The sequence below is a fragment of the Bidens hawaiensis genome, unplaced genomic scaffold, assembly GCF_021521415.1.
Source record: "Bidens hawaiensis isolate Kalapana, Puna unplaced genomic scaffold, B.hawaiensis_p1.1 tig00012745_1, whole genome shotgun sequence".
In the NCBI taxonomy this organism is placed as follows: domain Eukaryota; kingdom Viridiplantae; phylum Streptophyta; class Magnoliopsida; order Asterales; family Asteraceae; genus Bidens; species Bidens hawaiensis.
The window spans coordinates 380719-406573 of NW_027492056.1; the positions used below are offsets into that span (position 1 = coordinate 380719).

Here is a 25855-nt window from a genome sequence, read left to right on the forward strand (position 1 = left end):
TATGAAAATATTTATTTTTAGCTCATTTTTATGTCTCCTCACCAAAAACAAACTGTATCGATAAAATATATCTAGTTGCGCATAACTAGCTAGCAAGAAATATTGCATCAATTGCAATAAACTATGGTACTTCTAGACCCGTATACTATATATAGAATATAGTAAGAATAATTTGTTCTACATCAAATTATTCAACATCCTATAACCCTTTTAGAGATTAATTTTATCCGGCTTAAAATATTTCAACATTTTCTTGATGCGGTTTGATTGGTATAAAAATATGATAAAATAAATGCTTGACTCGCATACTATCTCTTATGAGATGCAATGCAATCAATATGATATTGTTTATTTAATTCAACACATGGATCGAATGCATCGTGCTCATAGCCTTTTCCCCTGAGATAATCACCGAATTATATACACCATTTCTAAATCGAGTCAAGGCAGGCATTCAGTTATGTTGTTTCACTGCAAATCATCTTTAGTTTATCATCCACAAGATAGATCAAACAAGTTTAAGATTAAAGTTGAGTCACCGTTTATTCACGGTTTCTTGGCTTTTCAATTATTATTAACTATTTTATTAAATATTCATGATTTAACTCATTGCAGTTACGTCGTAATTTAAGTGTTTGTTGAATAGATTACGAAGTTTAGAAAGGGGTTTGGGGGTTAAGATTGAATCCAATTTTTGAATTTCATCCCCAACTAGAATAAGATCGCTTCGGGGTCACTGTGATGTGACTGAATGAGATACCTAACAGTCTTAACTTAACTGGTTTGACTAGTTTCAAAGGACAGGGCTAAAAATTGATTTAAAATCTACAGTTTAGCTCTCGCCCAAACCAGGCTCGGTTTGGGTTCAAAACCGAATCCGGTTTAGATAGTTCTTTTTTTAACACAAATAAGTAATGTTACTAATATACCAATAGAACTCACCAGCCCAACACGGCATCATGTCCGTTTTCATCTCATATCGGCTGCAACTAGGAACTTAATGATAAAAAACAATACATCATGTTCGTTTTCATCCAAATAGTCAACACTGAAAAAGTATAGGCAAGTGTTTAGACGTCAACGCATGAATTCTAACAAACATGTTAATCGCATCCAAACACACCAGCAAACACAAATCACTACACATTAACCGTCCCAAATAAGATCTAAGTTCAGGACTCGTTCTTTGACGGCTCAAGGCCTGCGAGCAGATGGTGGCGGTCCTCCTGGCGGCGGCGGTGGTGGCGGTGGAAGTGAACCACTGCTGCTGCTACTGTTGCTGCTGCTTCTTCGTCTTATCGGCCTTCACCAGAATAAACAACCACATACCATGTTAATAGACATTAAAAATATTAATATATACATATTTATGATAAAAACATATACATAAAATTAAAATTAGAAAAATATGTATATACATGCTATATTATAACTAAAAATATACATACATATAAGCAAAATAATTTAAAAACAATAAACTAATCGAACTGGAACCAAAGTCGACCTTAGAACATAGAAATCAAGACCAGCCTAGTTTGAGCTTTGACAAGCTCGAGCTTGGCTTGTTTACACATGTAGAAAAACACGAGTTTAGAAAACATAACAAAATAATTACCTTCTAGGACTGCGACTTCTTGATACTTTCCTCGCTACCTATTCCCGTCAAGAAATATAAGCATTAGTATTGACTAAACACAATGAGAAACTTTCCAATTGCCAAATTAACAAAGTTCAGACCTTTCGGGGGCTTGGAGAGCTTGAGTAAGATGAGGACCTCCCACGCCTGCCAACAGGTGGTCGACCCCTGTATAATAATAACAATAAATAATCTATTAGTATGAGTTTACAACTTAAATCATTAAGCACCTATTTTCCTAATTATACGTTTAAACATATAAAAACAATAAGTAAGAAAAAGTTACCGCCTAGGTGAGATTGATTTGGAACGTGAACGAGCACGCCTTCTGATGGGCGAACGGCTACGCCTACGGCTCAAAGAAGATCTTCTAGGTGGTGGACTCCTTGCTCTTCCAGGAGAACTGCATGCGCAAAATAAAAGTAAACAATATAAAAAAAATAGTATGATAACAAAAGGAGGTAAAACAAAGTTATCTACAAAAGAATGAAAAAACCTATAACAAATAAAAAGTATGTAATAAAACGGCTGGTAGGCCTGTAAATGAAACAAGCGTTCAGTAAACAGTTCTCGAACCATTCAGCAAGAATGTGTTTTCGTTCGTTTATGCTCGCGAACGTTCATTTCCGTTCAATTAAATTACTTAGTTACGTTTGTTTAAGTTGTTAGTTTACATTCATTAACAAATTCATTTAAAAACTTTTGGTCGATTAAAACCAAGTCTGGCTTAAATATCTTTCTGGTCCCATCACATTGTCTTTCACATTAGTTTTTAACAAATTTTAGGTCAGTTATGTTTGTTCGTTTACACATTAAGGAACAAACACAAACACGTTTATTTTCTTAACTAACAAACAAAAGCATTGATATTTAATTAATTGTGTTCGACTGTGTGTTCCATTAAAGTCAAACGAATGAACAAAAGCATGCTATGTTTGTGTTTGTTCAGTCTGTTTACAAGCCTAATAGTTGGTAAAGCAAATTTATCTACAAAATAAGAAAAACAATATAATAATAATGATAACTACCGGCGTCTTGGTGGAGGTGAACGCCTTCGAATAGGACTACGGCGACGAGGAGAGAGCCTAACAGGTGATCGATTATAACGCCTTCCAGGCGGCGAAGGTGAGCGGCCTCTAGGTGGCGGTGATGCAGGCCTTCTTCTAGGAGGTGGTGGTGATCCAGGTCTTCTTCTAGGAGGTGGTGGTGAGCCGCCACGGCGAAAAGGTGATTCGGGTCGTCGAGGCGGTGAGTCGATACGCCGACGAGGAGGAGATCCTCTTCTAGGAACAGGAGACCGCCGGCGTGGCGGTGATGGCGGCCTTCGACGAGGAGACGCTGCAAACGAACACATGATATTCTTACAAAGTAGTTTTGTAATTTTACAAATTGGAGTTAAATAATAAATTAATTATAAATAAAAAAATTTCATAAATACCCCTATAATTTTTAAAATATCATAAAGTACCCAATCCAACCTTAAAATATCATTATACCCCCAGAAACTAATAATAATACTTCATTTACCCAAATTATTAAAAAATATTAAATATAATTATTGTACCGTAAACTTAGTAAAAATTAATAATTTTATATTTACTCATTAAAAAAAGTTAAAGATAATTATTAAACCTTAAACTTTTAGTAAAAATCAATAATTTTATATTTGCTCATTAAATAATATAAGCTTTCACTATCATATACACCCTAAAAACTAAATAAAATATCACATTTACCAATTTTATTAAAAACAACTTTAAATATGGCTTTTTTATCCTGATACTTCTATTAAAACTTAATAATTTTATATTTAATCACTGAAAATATAAAGTACCATATATACCCCTAAAAACTAATTAAGATATCACATTTACCCATTTTATTGAAAACAACTTTAAATATTACTATTTTACCCTTATAATTCTATGAACAATTAATAACATTATAATTACTCATTAGATAATATAAAAATTATTTATAAAGAAAGAAATGTAACTAAAAATACAAATGTATTAAAAGTAGGTATATTAGATATTTTGAAATTTGATTGTCCATAAAACAACATTTCAAAAGCTTGTGGGGGTATTATTTGTGATTCTCCCCTATTAAATATAGCATACCAGCAGGTGCACGTTTTGGTCCATCTTTTTCAGCATCCGCGCCAGCATTATCAGTTTTGGTCAAATCTCTCCTTGAACCGGTGGCCAAAGGCTTGGGAGGTGGTGATACTTTCTTTCTCTCAGGTAAAGTGAACTTGGCTTGAACAACCTTTCCATCAATTTGAGCCTGCCACAATGCCACAACAGCATGAGTTTATAAAAATAATGGTTTATTAAATAGTCATTGCGCCATAGCATTAAACATACACCGTCCATGTGTAATTGAGCTTTTTCAGCATCAGCTCGTAACTTGAACTCAACATATCCAGATCCTTTTGGAAGGTTAACCTGAAAATAAACAAATAAAGTAATTGTCAACTAACCACAACTAAAAATGTGTTTTTATATTTGATTTGATCTCAAATTCTCAATACAAAATGGAAAAACTTATCACAAAAAAATGGTAAAATTTGCGGGTTTGCGTTTAGCATATACATGAGTTCGAAACAAGTCTAAAACCCTAAATCCTAAACAAAAAAATAGGCAAATTTTATTGTTTAAATGTAATTTTTTTATGCATATCTGTACTTGAGTTGAAAACTTGAAACTTTAGAATATATATCTATATGCAAAAAAAGAAAAAGAAATACGTTAAAAACTACACAAAAAAAATCCAGGTTAAAAAAAGTTGTTATTGTTTTAACACATAAACACGTGACTTGTTCCAGTTAATGTGCCAGATACGACTTTCAAGTTCAGTTCATGTGATGCCAATTTTTGGGTCCTTGTCACGTTTGACCCGCCAACCGACAAACACAACCAGTTTAGCACCCCTGGTTGTTATTAAATGCTTTTAAAACATAGCAAAAGAATGATTTAAAGCTGTTTTACTATAACGTAAAAAAAAATTATGCAACTATATACATTTCAAATTATTTTCAGCTTGTTTGATCAATTCAAGCAGTTTCCTTATCAGTTAAGCTGCTTTGATTAACCCATTCGTATATGACATAAAAAGACCCATTTGTATGTAAATACGTTGAAACTGCAACCGTCAAAAATAGAAAGAAAAAGGTAAAACTTAAATCTCACAATGTGATCCATAGCCAACCGCACATGTACAACTTCACCAAAAGTTCCTGTAACAAAGAAAGATGCTCATTAAACAAAGACCAGGCACATAAACAAAGATCAACAACCAAACATGTACAACTTGACAACTTTGTAATTATCTCAAGCTATGATTTTTGTTGCTACATCGTTTGATACAGAAATGATAACTTTAGCAATTAGACATGAAACGAATAGCATGTGGTGTATCCATCACTAGTTTCTTAGTTCACTCTCCACGTCTAAGACGTAAAATTTAAAAAAGAAATATTGTTCTTGGGCCTAAGTGCAAAGTTAAACAGCGAACTAAGCAAGCAGATCAGATGTATTACCGAAAATTTCTTTCAAATGATTTTCATTGACGTTCCTTGTGAGCTGGCCAATGTGTAGAACAAGTGACTCGGGTACAGGAGATGCTTTCCTGTAAAAAAAATAAAAGAAATGTAAAATTTAGACAAATAACCTGAACAGGTAAACAACAGAACAACACACTCTCTGAATGACTACAAATAAACAAAAAAAGAAATCAGCAGATAGAATAATCTTTACTAAACGGTCTAAAAACCTCAAACCTTTAAAGTTTAAATACCACAAACACAAGGTTGCAGACTTGCACACCTATCTAAATTATGAAGCCTATACAAATTCATGCTGTTAACTGTGTGTAATTGAAGAAAGACAAATTTATCTTTCCTAACATGGTGCCTGTCTCTTTTGTACAAATGTTATTAAAAAAAAGATGAACTTTCATTGACCAAAGTACATAAACATCCGCAGACATGTACTAGCAATTCTCTAGCAACATGCAATGCACAGCATCATTTCGTGAAATCTATCTCTCTATTCTATACCATTATTTTTCTATCCATCATCAAAACAATATGCTATTTTAGTTGCATTCATCGCATAGTAGACTCTTGCAGTCGAGGTAACTTAAACACATGCATGAAACCACTAACTAAACTTGAGAATCACGTGTGCATCCTTCTTAATGCATACAAGAAAAACAGTACAAAAAAGCTTGCATACATAATATCCGAGTATCATTAACTAGCCCTGTTGTCAATAGCAAACATAGCGAACGCTATAGCATGCTATGTTGATGCATCCGTTGATAGCTACACCCTGTTTAGCGACCACTTAGCGTGAAAATAGCTATATTTAGGTTTTATTTAATATAAAAAAATTAAAAAGCCGAATTTTTAGGCATTTTTAACGACCAGACAGCACCAATCTTCACCAATTCCACCGTAAAAACTTAATTTCGTGAAATAAAACTCTGACTATTTTTTAAAAAAATTTCTGCTACCTTATTGCTTAACATAAAATAGCGGGCGCTATTTCATCGCTATCACTAGGTAGCACATAGGTAGCTAGTCGTTATTGACAGCTAATCTCTATTGACAACTATGTCATTAAGTTGCCTTTAACAGGCAAAAAAATCAAATTGTGTGCCTTTGAGACCAATGGGTATCTGCATGTCTAGTTTAGTTCTGAACTGCACCTAACATACAACTTTGGCTGACTATGTACAGCGAGATCATGAAAATAAGGTAAACCAGCATAAGTTTTAAAATATTTAGTAGTATTTAAGTTTTCCTGAACATTGTAGCACAATCCTTAAAAAAATCATAAAGCAAACAGCCAAAAAACGCAATGGCATTTCAGCTTTCCAGTTATAATAATCAAATTGTAACAAAACAAACAAGAAACACCTGTTCATGTTGTTTTCAGTCAAAATCTCAACCTAAACACCACATTATTTACGGCAGTGGCAAATCAAATGCACCTACTTTCAAACCTAAACAAACAGAAGCGCATGAATTTGCTAGCAAGTAGTCAAAATGTAGCTCCTACTGATAAACACAACAGACAGTACACACACTATGCAGTCAATAGTCCCCATGTGAATATAGCATTTGAATTCTACTTACTTGCAACAGTTGTTAGTGTTATGCCGCAAGTGGCAAATGGTTAATTAGTTAATGGTAGGAGAGTATACATAATATCAATGGGCGATATTAAAAGAAACAAAGACAATAGAGAGTACCTTGGAGGTGGAGAACTCCGGCGTCTGGGTCCATCGCCAGCACTGTGAAAAACTGAATATCTTAAAAATACAGGTAAATAAGCATACTGTAGTTAGAAAAGAAACCTTTTCTTCGGAGATGGAGATGATGATGAAGAGTAGGAGCGTGAGCGAGATCTGGAACGGGAGGATGACCGAGAGGAGCCGGAGATGGAACGGGAACGGGAGGAGGCTGAGCCGCGGCCTGGTTTCGCCATTTGTAAACCCTAGGGAAATGTACAGCAGGTTAAGCCCATAGCATATATTTTATGTTGCGCGCCCACACCACAGCATCGCGCGAACACCCAGCTAGTTTTATTAAAAGCTTCAGCTACTCTGCCAAATGCCTAAATATTTCTAAAAGGCTACAGCTAACACCTACCAGCTTTAACCACCAGCTAACAGCCACCAACTAGTTTTTCCAAACATACCCTTAAGTTACTGTGCTTGATTTGAATTAAGTATTTGGGTTATGACAAGGCTTATATTGGGCTTTACTTCTAGATGATACTTTTGTGGAACTAGAAAAGCAAGTATCAATTAAATAAAAACAAATTTGAATTACAAGCACACTTTCTAACAAGAATTAATTGCAGTTATGGTTCCTATGGTGAAACCCAAAACGTAGCTTTCAACCTCGTGGTGGCATTTTCGCATATATGGGCCATGTGGTGGTCCTTTTTTTCACTTTTGGTTCACCGTCAAGAAATGGCGTTAACCAAAGTGTGCAATTACGTTATTACCCCTGATCGATTATAATGAAAAACCATGCACCTTGCACTTTGGATCTCTATTATCTTCTTCTTCAAAACTCAGGAAACAAAAACCGATAACAATAGCAATCTAATATCTGTTAATCTGAAATCTTGGCAGCAACAACAACAACAATAATAATAATAATAATAATAACAGCATTTGTGTTGATACATCTAAAGTCGTCTCGTTCTTTGCTTCATAGTTTTGTACTAGTCTTAATATATATGGACTAGTTTCGACAATAATGTATAGTTCATTCACTAGCATTAGGGGATGTTCAATTTGATTAGATTCGTATTTGAGTAGGTTAACATTCTAGTGGGTGAGCAAGAGCAGCCTGTGATTCAACAAGCACAGTTGATACGAGAACAACATATAGAGCAACCTGATGCTAATCCTGAACAAGAACATGTAACATCCGTATTTTGAGAATTAATAAATAACGGAAAGTTTTATTATTATCGGTGTGTCGTTAGTTTGGTTGTGTGCGTGTTTGTATTTGGATAAGATTGGAATGGAGGTGGATGGTGGGGCCTATGGCTCTCTATATAAGGTCATCCCCCATCCTTTCACCATTTCTTTACACAACACACACTAGAAAACACACACTTTCTCTCTAGCATTTCGGACTCGGATCCAAGCAAAAGTAAGAAATATTTTGGTGTTCAAGTGCCTTCGAATAGCAAGAATCACGTCCAGATCTATGTATTGTCCGGATCTGAACTCGAACCCGAAGCAAAAGGTAGATTTCGGTCTAAATGGTTAAGTTTTATGGTTAGAATCGGCATGTAAACAGATATAATGATAGATCGGGTTGTGAAATGTAAGAAAAATATAAACTTAGTAAGTTATAACCTCTTTGGTGCACTTTAAGATAAAAAGGTGGCGTTTGGACTATGAGAGATATGGGTTCAGGATCAGGTGCATGGGGTCAGAATGTGTCGAAAGTTGAGAAAGAGTAAAAAAATTAGGTCCTGAGGAAGAGCCACGAAGTAAAATGGCTTTAAAATGGTATAAACGAAGAAAGGAAGGCATTTCGCTTCGCTCAGCCATGAGAAGCGAAACAGGCATGTCGCTTCGCTCAGCCATGAGAAGCGAAACAGTCATTTCGCTTCGCTCAGCCGTGAGAAGCGAAAAAGGTTATGCGAAGCGAAATTCTATGCGAAATTCCTCCCATGCGAAATTGTTTAAGTTGTTATTAAAATGTGACCCGATTCATTTTCTGATGCGTTTTTTTTAAAGGACCTATTAACGAAAATAAAATTTTTCCGAGCTGACCTGACAGCTCAACCCCAGCCAGGGGCTCTACCCCTTGGACCCTGCTAGGGGTTGCCGCCCCTAGACCCCACTACCAGGGGCGCTGCCCCCGGACCCCCGTTAGTTGAGGGTTTCATTAACTTAGATTTAAGAAGTAGTAGTAATGGTTAATTGACGCGCGTAATGTATTGTACAATTAGTCGTGCACAGCTAAGGAAGGGCATTACCATTGACGGTGAGAGAAATCGTCTCCAGGTGAGTTCTAGCCCCATTTCTCTTTGAGATGGTTCGGGGCTGTGTGCATACTTGTAAGAATAGTAACATACATACCTATGTGCTTAATGTGAATGATTAATGCAAGAATGAAAGAAAGATATATGTATCTATGTGATTTACACAAATGATTAATGCAAGAATGAAAGGAAGGGGTTAGAACTTGCATATGTTAGTTGTTTAACTTAACATGTTTGTAAGAATCTAGAAGGAATGTGAAGTAAGAGTCAGGGTGGCAGGCCCTTCTAATACCTGGGCAAGAATGGTAAGAGTCAAGGTGGCAGGCCCTTCTAATACCTGGGCAAGAACAGAGTGGCCGACTCTACGATATCGGTGCAAGAAGTCGGGTGGCAGACCCTTATAATATCTGTGCAAGAATGTATGTATAATTGTATGTTTGTAAGAATAATCCTGTAAACTGTTAAACTAGAACTCACTCAGCATAGCTGACTTTTAGTGTACACGCAGGTGAATAGGATGCGACGGATTGCTTGAGGGAAGACACGTGGCAACAAAGTGAAAATTGGCATCGAAGAAAAGAAGATTCACGTGTCGTTTACGTTACCTTTTAAGACTTAATGTATTTAGTTTAAAAACAAGCACTTATGTTATAAGAATGTTTAATATTATGTATTCCGCGAAAAGTTTTTAATTAACTCTGATTTTAAGAACTATGTTTATGAGTAAATCCAACGCCAAAGTAGGGCTTCCGGAAACGGGGCTTTACAGAACAAGAAGAAGAGCAACTTGTTGCTCGTTGGGTGATTGACCAAAGGCATAATATTGTTGCTTTTCTGGGTCAAAACTTCTTCGGTCGGACGATGTTTGGTGATGTAATTACATTTATACGCCAATCGAGAATATATCGAGCCATATCCACCAATCTCACTGTGTATTACAGTATTATAAGACCGTTTTGGGAGACGGCTCAATATGTGTTTACAGAGAATCGTATTGAATCTGAGGTTCAAGGACACAAGATTACTATAACTTCTCAAATATTAGAGAAGTACTAGGTTTTGGAGATAATGATAATAATGCATATGAGTTTGATAAAGAACTTATCAAAGGATTATTTGGAAGACTGAAGTGCAATGGTAATCTAATGCTTCTCAGTATAGCAAGGCAAACCTATGTAAGCAGTACAAGTACCTACTCCACGTGTTGATACATGATATTTTTGAAAGTTTTGCTTGGTTTGATTATGCGAAAAAGCCACTCAACAGGATTTCTACTCCTGTCACTAGTACACCCTCATCCACTTAAGGTGTGCACCAGGTCACTTTGGAAACTAGTGTGGTAGTTGCTTTAGAAAACTTAACCCGCGAGGTGAAGAAGCTCAAAGCTAAGATGGATAAATGTGAGTTGTATAGAGGTGGGCATGGTACTTTAGAGTGTCCGTTGTTGAATCATAAGAAGGTGGATTTTATTACTGATCAAAAGGTTCCCAAATGTGTTTAACGGTAATAGCAATTCAAGCTAGAAAAAAAATACAAGAACCCTAATCAGAATAACTCAAATTGGCATTCATCCGATGCACCCCCTGGTTTCCAATCCAATTACAATCCTAACCAGGGGCAGGGTCAGTTTTATAGTGGGGGTCAGAATGATCAAAGTTCGAGTAGTGGGCAAGATTTGAGTAGTGGGCTAGGGAGAACAGAGGAGCTAGGTTCATATAGTTTAGCTTAATTGCTTTAAATTAGTTTAGCTTTCTTTAATATATTGCTTATTTTACTACTTTTTGGTGTCCGCAAACCTTTTCTTTTTAAGTTATATTTACAATGATCTTCAAGGAGTGTTACTATGTGATTAGATTTGAAGAAAACCCATATAAAAATCGAGGAGGTTACACATTCTGGCAGCTGGAAATGCAGGGATTTATATCCCACATAGAAAAAATTGTAACATTCGTCAATCTTCGGACCGAAAACCCGACCCGTGTTAAATTTGTTTATTGTAATTTGAATGCACATTTATTAATATTATTAGCCACCTTCTATTTTATTAACGTTATTTATGTTATATTAGATTGTTGATCGTTATGGGCAACTTACAAAGTTTAATCCTATATTTGGAACTAGTTAATTAGAATATAAAAATGTTGTAAAGTTAAAGGGTGTATTTTTGTTAAAAAAATCATAGTAAAGATTAAAGTAACCAAGCTTCTAAATTTAGGGACCTGTTTGTAAATGTTATAAAACTTGAACTTTTGGTCACGCGTCTTCCTTCCATGCTTTATGTTTTCCGATGACCGTGATTTACGGCGAGTATTAACTACCAAGTTAATGAACGAAAGTCCTAATTGATTTCACGTGTTGACTTGAAACCGTCACCCGAGCCTTTCACCACCACTAACGAAATTTAATTCACTTTGGAAAATCACGGCGTTAATAACCCTATAATTATTGACGACCTCACTCGTCTCAGTCAACAACCTCTGTCCCACTCCCTAAATCACCTTCTTGTTTGTTTTCCGGTCTGGTCTTTTCAGGCGCCGTTCAAAGTAAGTAGTCGTTTTTTTTACACATCAATAAAGAGCCATAGGGTCCTGTCAGTTAATTGGGGTGATCCGAAACGATGGTTTTTTGGAATTGAAATTTGATGGTTTTGTCAATAAGAAAAAAGATTATAAAAGGTGAAAAATTTTGTAACTTACTGTTTGACAGCTATGTTGTCAACACCCCAAACATGTTTCTCTTGTATGAATAAATAATTGTTACTTTTATATGTGACATCTAAAAATAATAATAATAATACCTAAAACAATAGTGATATTAATAATAGCTTATTTCTTTTTGAGTAATAATATTCAAACTGAAGTTTAGATATTTTGATCGATCTAATTATGTTTTTCACTATAAGAATTATCGTTAAATAGAAGTTTTGATCACACCTATGAACTTCGAATACGTTAATTAATAGATATATAAAAATTATAACTGGATGAGTCATATATATTTTTTTCTTTTTTAAATAAGAGTTATAAATGTATCACGACCAACACAAACGGTTTGATATCATAAATATTGATTTTCTGATGACGTAAACTACAAAGTATTTAAGGGGGTGTTTGGTAGAGAGAGTTGTGGGTGGAGAATTGAATTTCTCTTGTTTGGGAGAATTGAGAGGAGAATTGGGTAGAGAATTTCAATTCTCTGGGAATTGGGTTTAGTGTAAAATTGGAGAATTGGATTTCTCTCCATTTGGAAGAGAAATGGATTTCTCTACTCCCTTCTTCATCCCTTCCTCCCGCCGGCCATCACAGATTCGCCGCCGCCACTTCCGGCCAACTCAGGAAACCCACTTCTGCGATGAGGATGATGATGATGCCGACCGGCGATGAGCCGCCACTTCTGCGTTCGCGTCCGTTCATAACCCACGTCCCTAAATCGGAACCCTAAATCACGATTAGGGTGTTGCGAGGATGATGATGATGCCGACCGGCGATTAGAGCCACCACTTCCGGCCACTTCCGACCTGCGATGAGCCACCGGTGATTAGGGTCTCTGCTCCCGTTTCTCCGCCATTTCTCCACCCATTTCTCTATTGTACCAAATAAAGGAAATGATTTTCAAATCTCCACCCATTTCCATTTCTCACCAATTCCATTTCTCTCCCATTTCCATTTCCATTTCTTTTCATTTTTTTTCTCTGTACCAAACACCCCCTAAGGGTCTTAGGAAATAAAAGTTTATAATCTTGTTTGTTTAATTTAATGGCAAACTTTTAGTTTACTATTGTTTTTTTTTTTATTATTGTTGTTTAAAACTTGAAAAGAAACTTTTAAAAATATATAAATCATTTATGCATTTAATTCGACTTTCTATAAAAGTAACGTAAAATGTATTTAACACCCTATCGATCTCCAAATCCGTTATAAACCCTTGATATCGAGTCTTGTTCATTTATACCGTTCGAATATTTATTTTTGTTATACCTTTAAACTTAGGACATATCGTCAAGATTCCCGTGGAACTAACTAGCCCGCTTTACTCGTCGTCTCGTTATCGTCTTTATTTTAAGGTGAGTAATCACATCCCCTTTTTCTTGATTTTGTTTTGGGGACATTATGTGTTCTAAAAACTATTATTATAATGTTATTTCACTCAAAAAATAATTCAATTAATTGCATGGTTGTGATGATGCTCGATTAATTGTTGATTGCTATATGAATTATGTGTTTACTGCTTTATGGTTGGTTGGTATCTCATCCTCATCCTCATCCTCATAGTATGATCATGCGCCGTCCAAGTAGACATTTCCGAATCTAGTGGCATGTTCGAAAAGACACTTTTGTTACTTTTATTTTATGTTGTTATTGGTTGCGAATTTGTAAGGCCCCGTTACCGGTAGCCCTACTTTCGTGTTGGATTTACTCATAAACACAGTTCTAAATATCAGAGTTAATTAAAACATTTACGCGGAATATAAAACTTTCATAAAACATTACATAATTCATAACTTGTCTCAAAACATCCTTTGTCTTTCAACATTAAAGCATTAAAATTAAAACATCATAAGTCTTCAGATGCCAGACTCTTGTTCAATGCCGCGTGTCTCCTCAAGCGAGCTGCCTCATCCTACTCACCTGCGTGCATACTAAAAGTCAGCTACGCTGAGTGAGTTCTAGTTAATCATACACTATACAATACACATAAACTTATATTCTTTCATTCATACTTTCATACTTTCATACTTTCATTCTTTCTTTTGTATTAACTTACCTTCATATCTTACGTTATAAAGAGCATTACGCCCTACATTCCTCGAGTATTATTAGGGCTCGGTACCCTCCTTCCTCGAGTATTATTAGGGCTCGGTACCCTCTTTCCACGAGTATTATTAGGGCTCGGTTTCCCTCTTTCCACGAGTATTATTAGGGCTCGGTTGCCCAGTTACAGGCGAAGTTCATCGCTTTGAAGGCGAAGTTGCCCAGTTACAGGCGAAGTTGCCCAGATCAGCCGCTGTTTGGTTTCTAACCAGCTTTTTGGGCGATTTTAACACCCTTGTTATGGTTCAACATCACCCACTACGCTTCCCGACCATTTTCGGTCATATCTACGCTAAAAAGCTTGGATTTTTAAACTTCAAAGATCAAGAATCATACCTTTTTGGGCTTGTTTGGATCTCGTTTACTTGCTAGCACACTAATCGCTCTCTCTCGGACCTGCCCGATTCTTCCCTTGGCTCGGCCGGCCGGCGAAGTTAGTGTGGTATGTGTGTGTTTTGGAAGTGTGAAAGGATAAGATGGAAATGAAGATATTTTGGGTTTAGGGGATATTTATATCCCTTAAATCCCATGGACCTAAGGCCCATTCTCATTTAACCCATCTCAATTAATCCAAGTCCATGGTCCGCTCCTTACTCAATATCCAATAATTAACACGAAATCACTAAACATAACTTTCTTTATTCAACATTAAATTTTAGGATGTTACAGAATTCGTCCGAGTGGACATGTCCGTATTCTGGTGGCATGATCGAAAAGACACTTTTACTTGATAAAATTAATTGGTGCTATTCATATACGCAAGAAATTGTTTATTTCTCATTATTATTACTCAAGCAAGAAGGTGGTAAGCACTCAGCTTACACCTCTCGTTTCAAGGAACTCAGTGTATTGGTGCCTCATCTTGTCACTCCGCCATTGCGTGCCATCGAAAAGTATATTCGGGGGCTACCACAACAAATTCAAGACAACGCCTTGAGTAGTTCTCCCAAAGAACATGGTGACGCAATCAACCTTGCTGCAACTTTGACAGACAATCATGTTAAAGCCGAGACTTTGACATTGAAAGTTCGAAGAAACCCGTTGAAAAACCATCTTTCGAACCCAAAGAAGTTAAACCCGAATCATCCAAACTTGCTTACCCCTCGAACCACTGAAACAAGAAGCACAAAACTACGCGCTAACCTAACAAGCTGCACCTCAACCCCAACCTACACATGCACCACTCCTTAGAAAACCCTAAAACGGACCCCCTCCGTATTGCAACATCTACCAGCAACATCATTTCGCTAATGCCGCTTGCCGTCAATGCATTGGTTGTAACGGTTCTGGGCACCTTTGCACCACTTGCCATGAGATCTATGTGGTGCTGATTGCTCTTCCATGGGTTGCTCAACCGAACCCTCATTCTTTGCAATTTTCTCAACCCGTTAATTAAATGTAGGCTTGTTACAACTGTGGTGACCCTGCCACTTCTGCAACGTATGTCCACGACTTGTGAATGTTAAATCGCTTCAGCTGGCTCCAGCCTCGCAGTTTCAACTCCAAGCGTATCAAGCCCATCAAGCTTATCAGCCACAAGTTGGTTGCTCAACCGAACCCTCATTCTTTGCAATTTTCTCAACTTGTTAATTAAATGTGGGCTTGTTACAACTATGGTGACCCTGCCACTTCTGCAACATATGTCCATGACTTGTGAATGTGAAATCGCTTTAGCCGGTTCCAGCCTCGCAGTTTCAACTCCAAGCATATCAAGCCTATCAAGCTTATCAGCCACAAGTTCCATAATTGTTGGCTAATTAAGCTTAAGCTTAGCCGTTTCCAGTTGTTCAAGCATTGAAGCACAAGATGGTCAAGCCGATCAAGCTCCTCAAGATGATCATAGGCGTGCTTTCATGATAAATGCCCATCAAGCTCAGCAAAGAGGCGACGTGATGAATAGTACGTTTCTTGTAAACGACCAATTTGCATCCGTTTTGTTTGATACCGGAGCCGATATAAGTTTCGTGTCCTTGGAATTTGAACTTTTGCTTGCTAAACCCCGATCTGAGCTTAGAAACTCGTACTCTGTTGAAGTAGCTAACGGCAAATCTAAATCGAGTTTTTGAACCGTAAAAACGTGATTTAAACCTCCTAATCTGTGTTTTTGGCCAAAAAAGTATTTGATTCAGATTATTCAATATGTTTAACCCTATGTTACAAGGCTTGATATTGATGTTCTATGCTTTGTTTTGTGGTACATGGCCTGTAGATAAACTAGCTAAGAAAGGCGAGAAAAGAGCCTAGACACCTGGAAAATGTAAAGGTACTAACCGAACACTCGTTTACGGGTTGTTTGTGTCTAGGTTGTGATGTTCTTGTTATTAGCCTATGATATTTTATAGGGACATCATGGATCATATTAATGAGTCCGTGTCCAAATTTGCGAAATATTTAATAATTTGAGAATATTTGGCCATTTTATTACCGTTTATTGAGGTTTATTTGGAAAAATAGTTAAATAGCTTGAAAAAATATGAAATTTTTTTCGAAAACTCAGGTAATGCATTACAAGTTCACATATAAAGTGTGAGGTCAATTAGAGAAACCTAGATATGAATTCTGGATTCGCGTTTAATCAAGTTTTAATGACCGTTTATTTCACAAAAAGGTATTTTAGCCAAGTATTTTGGTTCTGTAAATTTTACAGGGAGTTTTGGAAGCTATTTTGACCAATCAAAAAAATAATCGGACTTTTTGGTTATCGTTTGGTATAAACGGACGATTTATCGGTTAAAAATAACAATTAAAATTAATTTTTATAAATTAATAAATCACTTAATATTTTCAAAAATATTTTTATTAGAATCTACACTTATTAATTTGTAGGTGTATAAATTTTCATAAATTAAAGATGTTCGGATAAAGAGTTGTGCTAAAACGAAAGTTAAACAAATAAAAATTCTGATAAAAACTGGAATGTTCTGAATAACGAACTTGCTGGGATATCAGAGCATCAAGCATGGTCAAATGTCATTTTTTTTATTAATTGAGTAAAACCGGACATTTTGTGAGAAATTCGGATGAATTGTGCTTGTTTTTCACCAAACCAGTATGTATAAAACAGAAACGAGCCGTGTAGCGAATCTAGACATCTAAACTATGAGTTTTTTTATAAATCGAATAATTTTATCAACCGACACGTTTACTCAAGTTTGTGTGATCTTACCTATTTTTGAAACGTTTAAACGACCAACTAGGCCCAGCACGTGAAACAGTGAAACTGAGCCAAGTTCGATTTTGAACATTGGGCAATGTACAATGTCACAATTTAAGACTACTGACATAATCTGGGCGTAACAGCTATACCTAGACTAAATATAAAGCCCGATTCGGTCTGGAGACTATATAATATTAATATATGATACCGATTATTGAAATCAGGTTATAAACGATGCGTACAAGCTGTAAACGCTTATCAAACTGATTGTATCGATTATCGTGATGATTATATCGCTATAAGGTGAGTTTCATGACCCCTCTTTTTAAACTATTTTACAAACATTTTGGGCGAAAAGCATGTTTACTTATATCTATATATCTGGAAACGCTTTATGCTGTGAATTATTTAAGTGCTAACACACAAAAAGTCCCCACAAACATAGTGATTAACTTCAAGCCAGTGGCTTGTGAATTGTACTATTGGTATGAAAAACCCAAATGGAACCGGCATTGATATTGAGACATTGCTCCATTTGCACATGACCGTATTTATACAAACACGCTATGTAGTGTTAGACATAGCTATTCAGGGCATGTTGTGGACGGAATGGGGGCCACAGTGGTAGATGTGGGAAGTGGAATTCGCCTGGTATAGTTTGTACAGTTTGTTCAATAGGGGGATTTAATCTTTCATGTTGAGGGGCCTTATAGTACTCATTGAAAGTTAATTTACCTAGATTTGGGAACAAGTTAGCACCTTTGAAATCTAGAGGACTTGAATTATAAATTCCCCTAAATTGATTTAGCTTGGCCGCTCCATCCCTTGACTTGCGATCGGGATTTTTGCAGCCACCCCCTTCACGTTTTTCTCATCAATTCAGCCAATTCCAAGATCATATCAACCAATTCCATGTTAGTACTACATCAAGGAACCTCTTTTTCATCATTAAACCGTTTATTGGACCTTAGAGATGTCATAAACATGTTAGGGTTTGAGTTTTGATTATAACAGTTTACTGACAGATTCGTACTGTTTTATTGTTTGGTTTGTAACTCGATGATAATTGATTGTTTTTTATCTATTCTTGCTTCCACGATGTTCTACTTTGAGTCTAGTTTCCAGAAAGGTATGTTTGTAATTTTTGGATGAGATTGGAACGGTTTTTATGATTTTATAAAAACATGTGTCAAAGCTTATGCCGGGAGTCGAATTCTTGTCTGTCTTCCCGACATCATAACTCTTTTATGGCATGTTCAAATTAGTTGGTCCACTTATGGAACTTCACATTTTGAGTTAGGATTCAAACCAATTGGAATCGTTTAATTTGTTTTGGTGTTAATTTTTAAACAAATAAAACCCTTTTGATGCACAATGAAATAGCTGCACGTACATTTCTGTGTTGGATGAATTTTTATGATTTTTGTGTGCACTGGAAAAATATAAAAAAATATTTTTAAAAACCTAAGAAATTTATGCAACTCTAGTAAAAATTTCATAATTTATTTCTATGATTTTCCTATGTAATAAAATATATCATTACATGCTAAAATCTGCATATTAGACTCGTTATTGATCGATTCTTTCGGTTTAGGTTAAAATCGGTGTCTGCCCAATTAAGTTTTTTCCTGGGCTGTTTTGACCAAGGTTTTTGTTCCAATAGCTCCCTAGGTATGCCACTTAATTCATACTAAAATATCTTGGCCAATGGCTTTGATTTGATGGGGCATTCGTTGATAGTTCGGAAACTAAGAATTCGGTCGTTTAAATTGTTAATTCTTGTGTTTCGCGTCTTGTTTGAGGGGGTTAACAACCAAATTAGTTTTTATATTTTTTATATGATTAACGGGCTGTTGAAACATTAATTTTTATAAAACGGGGCTGAATTGGTTGGTGATTGCTCAAACGGTTCGGTAGAACGCGAATTCTCACTTAAACGGTAATTCGTGCGTTATACAAGGGGATTGCCGACCCGTTCAGATCGTGTAGTGTCGTGTGGACTTATTTGCTGTAATAATCTGATATTTTATCTATACGGGGCTGATTTGGTTGGTAATTGCTCAAACGGTAACGTGAATTCTCGCTTAAACGGTAATTCGTGCGTTGTACAAGGGGATTGCCGTCCCGTTCAACTCGTGTAGTGTTGTGGGGACTCATTGGCTATAATAATATCATATTTTATCTAAACGGGCCTGATTTGGTTGGTAATTACTTAAACGGCGTGATAACGCGTGAATCTGACACAATTAACGTAAACCGTGTGTAGTTTGTAAACCCTTTTGTCCCCGGTTTTATTTGAGGGTAGTGTTGGTAAATTAAATGCATCAGGGGCTTATGTAAATAGTATTATCATGGGTGAGGTTTCAGGTCAACAAAATTATGTTAGGACGTCCCGTAGAATAAGCGAGTCGGTTCGGGTTAGTTAGTAATTGTTGTGTGCAACCCGACAGGCTTTTGATTTGCGGGACTGCTCAGAGATTTTCTAGCTCGTTGGTAATTGTGTAACTTGTGTCAGGTGAGTTTCATGATGCCTTTTTTAATCTTTTTACGTTTTGGGCTAGCATACATAGCTTATTACGGTTTTACTTGTTTAAACTATTTGGATGATATTTTATAGTTTTACTGGTATCATATACTTCTAGAATTATGTATAAATCATATCATCTGCCTTAGGATACTTTTAAACCCGTTTACGATTATATATTCCTGAAAATTATATATATTATTTATAGTCTAGGCTTGAAGATATTATTAGGCCTTGTATTAATTCCTAGACTATACATTATTTATAGTTTATCCGTGATGATGTCGTTCGGTTGATCGATTGGCTAAGATTTATATTATTGATAGTCCATGTTTTAGGACATTATTATAATCATTTATAATTATATATATTTCAGAAAACTATATATTATTGATAGTCCATGTTTGAGGACATTATTAGACTCGTATATATATATATATATATATACATATTTCAGACAACAATATATTGTTGGTAGTCTATGCTTGAGGACATTATTATACTATTTTATGATTATATATTCTTGAAAACTATTTATTATTGATAGTCTATACTTGATGACATTATTAGACTCGTTTATAATTATATATTTCTGAGAACCATTTATTATTGATAGTCTATACTTGAGGACATTATTAGACTCGTTTATAAGTATATATTTCTGAAAACTAATTATTATTGATAGTCTATACTTGAGAACATTATCAGACTCATTTATAATTACATATTCCTAGAAATCATATATTATTGATAGTCTATGTTTGAGGATAATAATAGACTCTTCTATAATTATATGTTCTCGAAATTATATACTAAAGGCTATGCTGTATTTAGTTGATTGTAGGGTTGAGCACGGTACGGTTCGGTTATTAGGCTAAACCTAAATCGAAACCGAAGTAATCGGTTATTTGAATATGCAAACAGTTCGGTTTTCGGTTTTTCGGTTTTTTAGTTAATTTTGGTTTCGGATCGGTTATTTTCGGTTTTTTTCAATTATGTGTTGACATTGGAAAAAAATTAAAAAATGAAAATGCATATTTTAAGCTTGTATAAGAACGTGTTAGAGTACCACAGTCCACATATATATTGAATTCAAGCCACAAAAATAGGCACGTGTTACGTGGAACTATACGAATACAAAGTTGCTAAATAGAGTTTAAAAATTAAAAATCATTAAAAGTTTATTCCCGATTTTCATTCTTCATCTTATTTATTAATTTTAAAATTTTAGTACATTCCTCATTATCTTGATAATCTTTATCATCATCAATCGGTTCGGTTCGGTTTTTTTCGGTTTTTTAAAAATGGATAACGAATCGAAACCGAAATTTCGGTTTTCCAAAAAAAACAAAAAATTAATCGTCGGTTAATGCTTCGGTTCGGTTTTTTCGATGCGGTTTTTTCGATTAATTCGGTTACGATTCGGTTAATTCGGTTTTCTGCTCACCCCTAGTTGATTGATTGGGTAAGATGTATGTAGGCGTGTATATTGATGTGTATCTTTTTGATAAAATGTGACCAGGTCAAATATATTACTCGAGTTTGACTCGTGGTGGGGAGGCCCGTGTTACATGTTTATGTTAAGGCGGGTCAAATATATTACTCGAGTCCTTGACTTCGTGTCTCGTGACTCGTGGTGAGGAGGCCCGCCGTCTTGCTAAACCGTGATCGGGTCAAATATGTTACTCGAGTCTTGACTCATGGTGGGGAGGCCCGTATTACGTGTTTAGGTTTTGTTAAACTGTGACCGAGTCAAATATATTACTCGAGTTTAACTCGTGGTGGGGAGGCTCGTGTTACGCGTTTATGTTTTAGCGTGATCGGGTCAAATATATTACTCGAGTCTTGACTCATGGTGGGGAGGCCCGTATTACGTGTTTAGGTTTTGTTAAACTGTGACCGAGTCAAATATATTACTCGAGTTTAACTCGTGGTGGGGAGGCTCGTGTTACGCGTTTATGTTTTAGCGTGATCGGGTCAAATATATTACTCGAGTCTTGACTCGTGGTGGGGAAGCCCGTATTACGTGTTTAGGTTTTGTTAAACCATGACCGAGTCAAATATATTACTCGAGTTTAACTCGTGGTGGGGAGGCTCGTGTTACGCGTTTATGTTTTACCGTGATCGGGTCAAATATATTACTCGAGTCTTGACTCGTGGTGGGGAAGCCCGTATTACATGTTTAGGTTTTGTTAAACCGTGACCGAGTTAAATATATTACTCGAGTTTAACTCGTGGTGGGGAGGCTCGTGTTACGCTTTTATGTCTTACCAAGACCGGGTCAAAAATATTACTTGAGTCCTGACTAGTGGTGGGGAGGCCCGTGTTGCGTGTTTGACCGAGGAAAATTTATTTATTTATTATTTTCTCTAAAATTTTATAATATTTACTTATGAATTCCTCCACTATTTTTATATTTATAAATTTTAAACTGATTTATAAATGTTTATAAAAACATGAACTCACTCAGCTTAAATTTTGTGTGTATGTTAGATTGATTTTCAGATTGATAAGCTGGGAGTTACCGCTCATATGTGCTCAAGACTACCCGATGGTTGAAGGCATATCTAGTCTAAGACATTAATAAAACAAATGTTTTCCTTAGTATTTGATTTGGATTTGAAATTCGGCATAATTTCCCGGTTTTGGGATTTGGTACTTGTTTATTTTTCCGCTGCATGTCACTCTTGACTGGTTTTTAATAAATTGAAATCGTTTTTTATTTGTGAAAAAAAATTTGGGTATGATGACCAACTGTAGGATTCCCGGGTTTCGGGGTCTTACAGTAGCACAAACGAACAATCAAGGTTTCACTTGTAGCTTAGCATAATTACATCACAAACAAATATACATGCATACGTACATACGTACGTACGTACATCCATATAAACTATGATTGTTATGGATACGCATAACTGATTTTGTTGAACACTCGTGAAACTCACCAACTATTCGTAGTTTACTCGTTTTAACATGCTCTTCAGGTATACCGAAATTGGAGTAGGATGCTTGTGTGCTATATGCACGGTGCTATGTAAATAGATTCAACTGTACTAGTAAGGAATAAACGGTGTAGCGAACTGACTATGCTATGTATCACCTAGTTTGTAACAGAAGTTATAACAATGTAATATGATGTAAATTAGTTTGTTAATGTTTCTTTATAAACAATGTGGTTGATACCAGAGGTATCTGTTACATTCCCGTTTTACGCTTCCGCAATTACTAGTCAAGGTGTGACGATTTGATAGTCACGGGTACAAGTGTGCAAGAAATTGCAAATTTCAAAAGACAAATGGAGTCAAGGTTCGAGATGAGTCACCTCGGGTTGTTACATTACTATCTCGGTATCGAATTTAAGCAAAGTGATCGTGGGATAACGTTAAAGCAAAGCGGTTATACAATGAAGATCCTAAAACAAGAAAATTTTTGGGAGTGCAACTCGACTCAATTTTTGATGGAACCGGGCTTAAATTTTTCTAAAGAGGATGAAAATCCAAAGGCAGATCCAACCGGTTATAGAAAAATAATCAGAAGCTTGCGGTGTTTAATTCATACAAGGCCCGATTTGAGCTACTCGGTTGGTTATGCAAGTCGGTTCATACAATCACCAACTCAAGCCCATGCTCAAGTGGATAACTATATTCTCTGATATCTAAGAGGTTCACTAGACTTTGGTGTTACTTACTCAAGAGGCCGAAACAGTATGTTGCACGGTTATAGTGATAGTAGTCATGCGGTGGATATGGATGTGGTCGGAGCACCTCAGCTACATCGGATTCATGTCAAGCCTTATGGATTCGGGGTTTGTTGTCAGAGATAACCGGAGAAAATGAAGGAATTGTGACGTTGAAGATGGATAATTCATCGGCTATTGCTTTGATGAAGAACCCGGTTTTTCATGAGAGAAGTAAACACATCAACACACGGTACCATTTCATTCGGGAGTGCATCGAGAGAGAACAAATCAAGGTGGTACATGTTAGTGGAGATTTACAAAGAGTAGACATACTTATAAAAGCGTTGCCACAGTTGAAATTTAACGAGATGTGAAGCTTCATCGGTGTCACAAGATTAGGGGGTGATTCTTAGTGTTATCTTGTGCAAGTGTGAGGGCCTAGTTGTCGTACTTACAAACATAGGGGTTTTTGACTTAGTTTTTCTCCTATTCTTATCTAACAAGGTATTGTATGATTATAAATAGGGCTATTTGTAATCAAGTAATCATAACATGAGCAACCAATACAATCAAGGTTTAGACTTGAAATCTTATTGTCTTCAGGAGGAGGTGTTAGCGGGCGATTTGGGTGAAAGAAGATATAATCATGGTGATGATCGTCCTAGATCTTTGTGTAATTGATCACTTGTAGAGGCTGTTGGGTGTTGGATGGCTTGGGGCGTCATGTTAATATTGGTGTTGTTGGAATAGTATAGATCATGGATTTGGGGCCGCGAATACGAGGTTAATCGAGTCATCGTCATATGATCATTGATTGTGTGAAGGAAAGCCAACATATAAAGGGGGTGGATGGAAAAGTTATGGGCCAAGCCTAGGGTTGGGATAAATGAATGTGTGGAGGTGGCTTGCATTACTGTTGGGGTAAACACTTGCAAGTTTTGGACCTTAGTCGGTATTCTCTTAGAACTGGGTGTTTCATATGAAGCAGACTCTTACGAGGAGAGTATGATGCAGGAGTACCTACTGGCTCTTTTTATATGCTCGAGGGTTACAGGGAATGAGTTATGAAGGTTGGATCAGTGGGGCGATATGAAGAGATGGGAGCCAATGAGTACGAATTATGGTTGTTCACGAGCCTAAGTAAGGACCCATTCAAGCTTGGATCAAATTTAAATCAATTTGACTTGGCTTGAGCTCAATATCTGAATCGATTTAAATCATTGAGCTCGAGTCGATTTGGTTTGAATAAAAACATATAGAAGTGTATTTTGAATTTGGGTCATCACTCTTTAGTTGTTTTGTATTAGTCCGGATATTTGGCACACGGGATACAAATTTCACATTCAGATATAATTATATAATGGGCATGTGGGCGGTATTATCTATAATATATATAAAAGAAAACCCTAAAATCCTACGTGTCGCGATGTGGTCGCTCTCCCCTTTTATGAAAGCCACCAGATTGCTAGATTTTTAAATGGAGGCATCTCATTGATTTAACCCAAATTCATGGGTATGAGTCTTACCAAAACCAGATATCTCTTAAACGGGTCATAACATCTCATTAAATTAAAAATTATTCTTACCAATTATTTGATAGAAAAATCCTCTAAACTAGGGATATACTAAAATTTAATATCCAATTTAAAAAGAAAAAGATATTATTTATAATTAATAAACAATTTTATAGTAAAAAACATAAGCGGGTCATGGGTCACCAAATCCAGATAGCTTTTAAACGGGTTATAACATATCATTTTTTTATGAAACTCTTTTATCATCAAACCTTAAGTATATTGTTAACTTTCTTATAATAAAGAAAATTAAAATCCAAAAAGTAAATATTAAAAAACAAAAAATGTAAAACAACCATTCCCTTAAGCCACCAGATTGCTTTATTTGTAAATGAAGACTTCTCACGCATTTGACTCGAATTCACAGGTAAAGGTCTCACCAAACCCATATAGCTCTTAAACAAATTATAACATCTCATTATATTAAAAATTAATCTCATCAAATATTTGATATGAAAATCCTATAAAATAGAGATATACTAAAAATTTATATCCTATTTTATTTAAAAAAAATATTATTTATAATTAAGAAACAATTTTATAATAAAGAAAATAAATGGGTAATGGGTATTATCAAACCCATATAGCTTTTAAACCGAATTATAACATATCATTTATTTGTGAAACTATTTCATCATCAAACCTAAAGTATATTAATTAATTAACTTTCTTACAATAAATAAAATTAAAATCCAAATATACATATATAAATATTGAAAACGAATAATGTAAAACAACCCCCGTAATACGGGGGATAAAATCTAGTATGTATATGAAGTAATTTAGGATAAAGGGCATACTTGACGCCTGACTTAGATCTTGCATTTGTGCAGAGTTTAAGTAGTACATTAAAACAAAATAATTCGAGCCAATCGAGCGAGCTCGAGTTAAGTCAAGGCTAGCTCAGGCTTCGCTCGTTTAGAATGGAGTCAAGCTCAGCTCCTCAGATCG

The 25855-nt window shown here is 35.8% G+C and overlaps 1 protein-coding gene across 1 annotated transcript; it reads right to left on the minus strand.

Moving 5' to 3' along the window:
* Positions 1–1006: 1006 nt before the first annotated feature.
* On the minus strand, positions 1007–7131 carry LOC143542057 (uncharacterized). Its single transcript, XM_077034730.1, has 11 exons — positions 7001–7131; positions 6896–6955; positions 5178–5266; positions 4828–4874; positions 4003–4083; positions 3757–3922; positions 2665–2974; positions 1923–2039; positions 1738–1804; positions 1616–1653; positions 1007–1303 (listed from the first exon to the last, which is right to left on the minus strand). Exons 1-11 carry the CDS (start codon positions 7129–7131, stop codon positions 1195–1197), a joined length of 1215 nt encoding a protein of 404 aa, XP_076890845.1. The 3' UTR covers positions 1007–1194.
* Positions 7132–25855: the final 18724 nt, after the last annotated feature.

Excerpts from the sequence above, each read along its gene's own strand:
- LOC143542057 (XM_077034730.1), bottom strand. The coding sequence starts at position 7,131 with ATGGCGAAACCAGGCCGCGGCTCAGCCTCCTCCCGTTCCCGTTCCATC. Across the intron at positions 5,267-6,895 it reads CGGAGTTCTCCACCTCCAAG|GAAAGCATCTCCTGTACCCG; the intron begins GTACTCTCTATT and ends TTTTTTTTACAG. Across the intron at positions 4,875-5,177 it reads TCATTTGAAAGAAATTTTCG|GAACTTTTGGTGAAGTTGTA; the intron begins GTAATACATCTG and ends TCTTTGTTACAG.